At 62.3% G+C, this 8067-nt stretch overlaps 1 protein-coding gene across 5 annotated transcripts in view; it reads left to right on the top strand.

Moving 5' to 3' along the window:
- The first annotated feature begins 805 nt into the window (after positions 1-805).
- Positions 806-8067, top strand: part of PKD1 (polycystin 1, transient receptor potential channel interacting) — a 39163-nt gene continuing 31901 nt past the window's right edge. For all 5 annotated transcript variants that reach the window (XM_043915926.1, XM_043915925.1, XM_043915923.1 and 2 more), the window contains exon 1: positions 806-1234. In XM_043915926.1, coding sequence (XP_043771861.1) covers positions 1020-1234 — 215 coding nt within the window. In that variant the 5' untranslated portion in view covers positions 806-1019. The remainder of the gene's footprint in view (positions 1235-8067) is intronic.

Genomic DNA, 8067 nt, shown 5'->3' with positions numbered 1-8067 from the left:
TAAAAGTTGATTCACATAACATAAAATTCACCCTTTTAAGAGCACAGTTTAGTGATTTTAGTATATTTGCAAGACTCTGCAACCATCACCACTATCTAACTCCAGAACCTCTCATCATCTCCAAAAGGAACACCATAGTCATTAGCAATCACTCCCCATTTCCTCTCCCTCTAGTCCAGGGAGCCACTAGTCTACTTCTTGTCTTTACGGATTTGCCTATTTTGGACATTTTAAAATAAATGAAATCGTATAATATGTTGTCCTTTGTGTCTGGCTTCTAACATATTTTCAGGATTCATCTGCGTTGTTCGGTTTGGATTCATCCCACCATGTGCGTTAGTTTCATAATTATGTCCTGAGCACAGAGAGGAACAAAAGCTCCCTTTGCAGAGTCACAGCACCGAAAAGCGATGCGCATTTATTGAGTGCCTACTGTATGCCAAGCACTCGGGAAACAGCCGTGGTGGAGGGGGACAGAGGCGCTGGGAGCGGATGAGCGCGCATAGCCGGGCCTTGGAGATGCCGGCTGGTGTTTTCAGTTCTGCTGTGACTGCTCCGGGGTGCTGAGGGCTGGGAGGCGCACACGGCGAGTAGACCCGAGAGAGAGCCGGGAGCAGCGGCCTGCGCTCCTTGAGAGCAGAGAGCAGAGCCGGGGGACGGGCGTACAGCCTGGAGCGAAGGGAGCAGCTCAAGACGCCAGGCCCACCTAGCACCGCCCACCGCCCACTACCCCGCGAGGGGCGGAGCCCCCGGGAGCCCCGCCCCGCGCCGCGCCGGGAGGAGGAGGAGCCGGCGGCCGGGCTGCACTGCAGCGCCAGCGCGCAAGCGGGCAGCGGAGGACCCGGCCGGCCCCGAGAGCCGAGAGGCTGTCGCGCAGGCAGACAGGCCGCGGCCGCCGCCGGATACAGCCCCGCTGTGAGCCATGCCGTGCGGGGGCCCCGCCTGAGCCGCGGCCGCCGGGGCCGGGGGCTCTCGGGCCCTCGGGAGCGGGCCGGGGCCATGCTTGCGCTGCCCTGACGATGCCGCCCGCCGCGCCCGCCCGCCTGGCGCTCGCCTTGGGCCTGGGCCTGTGGCTCGGGGCGCTGGCGGGGGTCCCCGGGCGCGGCTGCGGGCCGTGCGCGCCCCCCTGCCTCTGCGGCCCGGCGCCCGGCGCCGCCTGCCTTGTCAACTGCTCCGGCCATGGGCTGCGGACGCTCGGGCCCGCGCTGCGCATCCCCGCGGACGCCACCGCGCTGTGAGTAACGCGCGCCCGCCGCGCGGGCCCGGTGGTTGCCATGGCGCCCGGCGGCCGGCCGGGGCACGGGGCGCCTGCACCCTCCCGGGAGAAGCCGGCCGGGCGGGCCGCCGGCCTGGCGGGCCTCTTAGGGCGTGGGCGCGTCCCCGGCCTCCAGAAGGGGAAACGGGGTGCGGGCCAGGCCTCTCCCAGGGCGAGGCTCCAGCGTAGTGAGGGCGGCCCGACTAAATAAGGAAAACCTGGGCCCGCGGCCGGCTCTCAGCCCGCCTGGCCTCAGCCAGAGGAAAATAGGAAAATCCCGGATTCTGTGCAGGCGGAGACCGCGCGCCCGGCGGGGCCCCGGGAACGCCAGCGGACCCGGGTCCGTGGGCTCTGGCGGGGCTGGGCGGGGCGAGGCGGTCTCCGGCGAACACTTCAACGCTAATTAGAGACTAATAGGATGCGGCTTGGCCTGGGGCAATACCCAGCACCTGGGAGCCCTGGAGGAGGAAGCTGGGCTGGGCCGTGGAGGGCTATGATGGATGCTTAGAATTGGCCTGATGCTTGAAGTGGAAGGGGAAGACCGAGGGGCTGGACTTGGTCGAGCGCGGGTGTAGGGTACACCCCCATTGTGGCAGCTGTGGGGGTAGTGAGGGCAGGATGGGAGGAGGGTTAGGGTCCTCGCGGGCCTCATTTGTCTTGCTTAGCGCTCTGATGTTATCCTGGGAACAGTGGGTGACTGTGATTGCCGTGGAGGGGTTTAAAACGCTGAAAAATCATCCTCATGTTTGCATTTTGGAGGAAATAATAACACGCAGTCTTTATGGAGAGCTCACCTACAGTCTCGGCCTGTGCCAAGGTGTGGTTGTGAGTTGTCACGTTTAACCCTCAGCCTGACCCTCTGAGGTGAGATGCAGCAGAGATGCCCATTGTACAGATGAGAACACAGGCCGGAGGTGACGGTGATGTGCTTTGTCCAAGCACAAGTGACCAGTAACAGCCGATGCCTGGCAGAGGCAGCGTTTGATTGAAAAGGGTGCAGGGAACTGAGATTTTCAGACAGTTGACCCCAGAGCTGGGGGCAGTCTCCCTGCCTGTGATACACATCCTCATGGCCCTTTCTGGGTGTTTCCAGACACCTCAGCTAGGACTCCACGGCTCCCTGGCTGCACACTGGAATCCCTTGGGGAGCGTTCAACATTCCCAGGCTTATTAAACCTTGGATTTGGTTTTGTAACAGCCCCTGGGTGACTCCGATGTGTGGCTGCCTCTTTTTAGGGGGACCCTCATGGTCTGTGTTCAGGCGAGTTTGGATGTTGAGGGTGGGGCAGGGGTGGGTGCTTTTCTTGGAGGGTTCCTCCTTGGGGCTCTTCTGGGTGTTGTGGGGGAGCTGGTTCTCCAGGGGCAGCGGCTGGGAGCCTGGAGGCCACACTGTTGTCTTGCTCCCTGACAGCTGAAGTGTTTGCCGTCACGGCCGTTCCTGCAGAGATGGGCTTCCTGTCTGCAGCCAGTGCCCACGTAATCATTTTGGATCCACCCCCAGCCCTTGTTTCTGGATGTTGTGAGCAAGGTTGCCTCCATCTCTGGTGGGCCGAGAGCTGCTGGGGATCAGGCCCCAGCTCCTGCTGGTTATTCCTGCTTCCTCGTCACCTGGCAGCAGGCTGGCCTCCAGGAGCTGTCCAGGAAATAAACGGTACTGGTAGGTTGGCCAGAGGCCTGCAGCAGGGAGCAGGCTCCCGGGCACAGTAGTGGAACCTGAGCCTTGCGTGTGTCCACTTAGCCTCTGGACGTCCAGGGAGCTGGCGGCCTGGCCTGAGCCGGCAGGATTCCAGGGCTGCTGGCCCTGCAGCCTGGGAGGAGGGAGTCGGGGAACCGAGGAGACTTAACGTTCCAGTTGACACTCTGAAGCTGGCTCAGAGATTTCTGCAGGGCTGAGTGTGAGGAACCCATGGGAAACTGGACCCTTGACTGCAGATGCTAAGGCCCGCCCCCACGCCACCATCTGTTCTGTGTGGGCTGCCCCAGCCATCATCCTTGCCTGTCCACTCTGCAGACCCCCCACCCGCCCTCAGAGAGAGGGAGGCAGGTGAACCTTCTCTTCTCTAAGGGCGCAGAAATGAGGTCCGAGATGCCAGGGAGCCCCCTGGGGGAGGGTGTACGCGTCCAGGGGCCCCAGTGGGCCTGCCTCCTGGGTGTCACCCCTAGTCTGAGCCTAGGGGACTCGGGCCCGGCGTCTCTGTCATCAGCGTCGGGCAGGCACCCCTCCATTTGAGACTCCTTGGCCAACCTGAGGTGCTGCAGGACAGCTGTGTCCTGACTTGGGGAGGGGGACAAGGGCTGGCTGATGGGGGATTCGGGGCTTGCAGGATCGCCCAGGGTTTTGAGACCCCAGCCTCCTTGAGTTAAAGGATGCTTGCTGCTGGGAGGTGTCAGCCCGAACAGGATGACGTCATTCAGTAAAATGTGGTTGCGCTCCTGTTTTTAACGCTTTTATCCTGGAGAGTTTGAACTTGCACAGAAGTGGGTGGAAGAGCATGATGAACCTCACAGACCCACTGCCCTGTGGCCTGGCCTGCTGCTCCACCCTCACCCCCACCCCTTTTGGAAGCAAACTCCAGCCATCCTACTTTTGATCTGTTAGCATTTGGAAATGTATGGTGACCCCTGGATCACATGTGAGACGGCGTACAGTTCCCTGTCCCTTTCATGTCCAGCGTGTTCAGATCTGTGGCTGTCTCGGTGTTTTTAACTGTATTGAACTAGGCTCCAGGTAAGGTCCACGCAGTGGCAGTGCAGCTGGTTGATGTCTTTTAAATCTCTGTGGGTGTGCAGGCTCTCCCGTCTGTCTTCCCTCTCGTGTGATTTGCTGAAGAGACCCACTCCCGTGGCACCTGGGGTGGGGTCGTGTCTCCGTGTGTCCCTCTGCCCTTGGCGTCCTTCCCGGACGCTGCCGGTCGGGCCCAGAGCTGTGTTGGCTGGGGAGCCACATTTCACGTGCTCGAGCCACAGGACCAGTGGCTGCCGTGTTGGCTGGGCCCGCGCAGAGAGTTCTAGATGGGGCGGCACTGCTCCCGGTGCTGTCTGTCCATCATGTCCAGCGTGGCTGACTTTGGCCAGCCGCTTCTCGGGTGACGGCCAGGGGCTCCAAGTGGGCCTCGTACTGTCTCATGGATGTCTGGTCTAGGACCAGGCTCCGATCAGGGACTCAGTAGGGGTTTGCTTCACTGACTAGGTTATTGGGGCCTTGGGGTCTGCCGTTGGCTGGGGGCACCCAGGGCCTTGCCCTTCCTCACATGCTCCCCTAACTGATAGGGGGGTGTGGGGGGCTCTGAGAGATGCAGCCCCCGGGGAGCTGCGCAGGTGTGAGGGAAGGCGGGCATGGGGGAGGAGACCCCCCAGGCTCAGCGTGAGCCTGGCCTGTGTATAGCGCCAGGCACCATGCAGGCAGCCATGCATGTGGCGCCTGCTGCCTTGAGGGCTGGTGGGGCAGCAGAGGGTCCTGCCTCTGGGCCCTCCCGAGAGAGAGGGGGCCTGTCTGCCAGGTGCCTGGTCCTGTGCTCGGGGTCTTCAAGACCCACCTCTCTGAGGCTTTTATCACAGTGGAGCCAGTGTTAAAACCCAAACACCAGTGATAGAGAGGAGGCCGCTTTGCAGGAGCCCTTGGAGGGATCTCCAGTGTAGGTGACGCTGAAGCCAGTGCTCAGCGCTCGTGCGGGTGTCCCCCAGCGCCGGGAGAGAGCATCCCACATAGAGCGGACAGCCTGGCAGAGTCTCAGAGGCGCCAGGTGATGGAGGGGTGGGACGTGGGGCCTCTGGAGAGAGGGCAGTGGGGGCAGTATTGAAGGACCCAGGAGGGAAGCGTCATGACTGGCGTCTTCTAGAAAGAAGACCACAGGCTGGGGTGCAGAGATGTCTTGCGTGTGGAGCTGGTCTCCCCCTCAGGGTCCCTGGGCCGCCCGCTCTGGGAGAGGCAGACTGCGAGTGCGCGTCACACGAGCTTCCTGGTGAGAGCCAGACGGAAGAGCTGTGCGCACACCGCTCCTATGTGTAGCCCCTGGCAGGGTGGGCAGGTGAACGGGGAGGCTTCAGCTGCAGCTGTGATACTCGGGGAGCTGAAGGGACAGACAGAGCACTCCCAGGGCCCATAGCCCCTCTGGAGACAGGCAGGCCCCGGGGCAGTGAGGACAGCCACCGCCCTGGAGAAGAGCGGGGAACACGCGTCTTGTCATCTGTCTGATGAAGGCCTTGTAGCTAGAATACGTAAAAACTCTGTGACTCAAAGCTAAAAAGCGGGCAGAGGATCTGAGCAGACCAGTCTGCAAAGGAGACCCACAAATGACCAATAGGCTCGTGAAAACATGCTGTGTCTAGCTTTCAGGGAAATGCAGATCGAAACTCCAGGGAGATACCATTTCACACCCACTGGGCTGGCTGTCCCCAAAAGACAGGCAATACCTGGTGTTGGTGAGAATCCTTGTCTGCGGCTGGCAGGGATGGGCACACCTGGAAGACAGTCTGGCAGCTCCTCCGAAAAGTAAACGTGGAGTCAGCAGAGGGCCCGGCCGTTCTGCCCTCGGTGGAGACCTGGGAGAAACGAAACCTACGTCCACACAAAAACTTGAACACAAATGTCCATGGCAGCTCTGTTCAGAGGTTCTAGGAGGTGGAAACAGCCCCAGTGTGCACTGAGGATGGATATGTGCACAGAGTGTGGCCTGTCTGTAAAATACAGCTCGGCCTCGGGGAAGAGTGCGGTACTGAGGCTTGCTGCAACATGAGTGAGCCTTGAAAACGTGTTCCGTGACAGAACTCAGACGCAGAAGCCACGTGTTGTGTGATTGTACCGATGTGAAATGTCCAGAACGGGCAAGGCCACGGAGGTGCAAGCAGATGAGTGTCTGTAGCTGGGGTGGGGCTGGGGTTGGGGGTGGTGGCCAAGCACGCTGGTTCCCCCCCTCGGGGGGTGAAATGGTCTGGAATTAGGGGTGGTTGCCCAGCCCTGAGAGTACACGGAAAACCACTGAACTGTATGCTCTGGAAGGGTGACCTTTATAGTTCGTGGATTAAAAAACAGACCCCCAAAGAAAGTATCCAGGGGGGCGCACCCCCTCCTGTTCCCACATGGTCTCCCTGCCTGGTTGCGGCAAGCAGGACTCTGCTGAGCTCTCCGTCCGGCGGTGTGGTGCCATTCTACAGACCAGGAAACTGACGCTCCCAGAGGTTGAGTCGCTTCCTGGGGTTGCCTGGTTGGTGGGCTATGGCAGAGAGGTGGTCTGGGCGCGCTCGAGGCCTCTTCCTGGAGCTGCACTCGGGGCCCTGGGGTTCGGCGCCAGCAACCAAGGTTAGGGTGGGGTGTGTTCGTAGGGGACCAGGTGGGCTCTGACTCAGCCCCAGCTGCTCGCCCGGCCCTGCCCACCAGCTCCCTCCTCCCAGTTCCCTTGGCTGTCCCTGCTCTGGTCCTTCCCAGTGACCCCGCAGGAGAAGCATGGGGCAGACCTGGTTCCCATCCCAGCCCCTCCGCTTCCTGTGTGACGGTGCCCAGGTCGCTCAGCCTCTCTGAGTTTCAGTTGCCTCCCCTGCATTTGGGCACCGTGAGTGGATGCGCCTGATGTGGTTGTGGGCCTCAGAGGTGAGGGTGTGCGGTGTCCCCACAGCACTCGCTTGATGGTGGCCACATAATCCTAGCTGTTGCCAGAGTGGCCCCCCAGGCCCTTCGGAGTGAGCTCAGAGTCCACCGCCGGTCCCCAAGTGCTGGCCGGGAGCTGGGCCCCTAGGACCTGCCCGCTGTCGAGCACACAGGCCTGAGGGGAGGCGCCCTTGCTGGCGCACGTGTGACTGCTGCTCAGACCAGATGCCTCCTGCCTCTGGTCTGGCCTTCGAGGTGCCTTCACTACAAAGCCAGGTGGCTGGGGGGATGTATCGTACCAGGCACGTTTCGCTGGTGTTTTCATCCTGGTGTTATGTGTCTGTGTGTTCCACGCCTTCCCGTGTGGATGTGTAACACGGTGAAGGTATAAGGCAGTGCCACCCGCGGGTGGGCGTGTGGGGACCCTGGCTCCCGAGGGGGACCCCGGCTGGGGTTTGGTTTCAAGTGAGGAAGCCATTTTGGATGAGACATGCAATTTCCTTTCCGGAACATTCTGCCGTGCCAGCGCCACAGCGGGAACCCAGCCGGGCCCAGCCTGCCGAGCGCTGGACTGAAAACAGCCCGCTCCTGCCGCGCCGTCTGGGGTGGCAGCCGGCCGGCCCGGCGCTGGGCTGACCGGCAGGCCGGGTGCCGGCAGTCTCGCTGGAAAATGCGGCTCACACGTGTCCTTTCTTCCCGGAACACCTCGCTCCTCATGGCTTGGCAGCTGTTTGTGCCGAGGGGCCCGGCCGTGCCCAGGCCGAGTTGGGGGGGGGCTGCGTTTGGGGGCCTTCTCCCCCTGAGGCACCCACGGGCCCGGGCCGGGCAGAGCGTGTCCCCAGTTCTGAGCCCTGGAGTCCACCCTGGGGTCCTGCAGGGCCGCCCTGGAAAGGGCCATGCCCTGCGGCAGAGGCCAGCCTGGCCCTTGCCAGGCACTCAGACCCCATGCCCACAGGCCGAGCCTTGGAGCCCCCTGGGCAACAAAACTGCCTGCCGCCTGGGCCGACGTGCCTGCCCCTCACCAGGCGGGGTCGACCCCGGGGACTGAAGCATGGCCCTCAGTCCCCAGCTGGGGGGGCCCCATCCTGGCCTGGTTAGTGCCCTGATGGAGGCCGCTTCTGGGTGGGCTGCCCTGAGGAGGCCCCTCCTCGGGGCTCCCTTCCCCGCCGCGGCCTGTGGGTTCAGGGCCTTCCCAGGTGGGCAGCCCCACACTGGACGCCTGGGCCTC

This window comes from Cervus elaphus, chromosome 10, assembly GCF_910594005.1.
Source record: "Cervus elaphus chromosome 10, mCerEla1.1, whole genome shotgun sequence".
NCBI lineage: Eukaryota > Metazoa > Chordata > Mammalia > Artiodactyla > Cervidae > Cervus > Cervus elaphus.
Note: the sequence above shows the minus strand (reverse complement) of the source record. Positions and strands in the feature narration are given on the sequence as shown.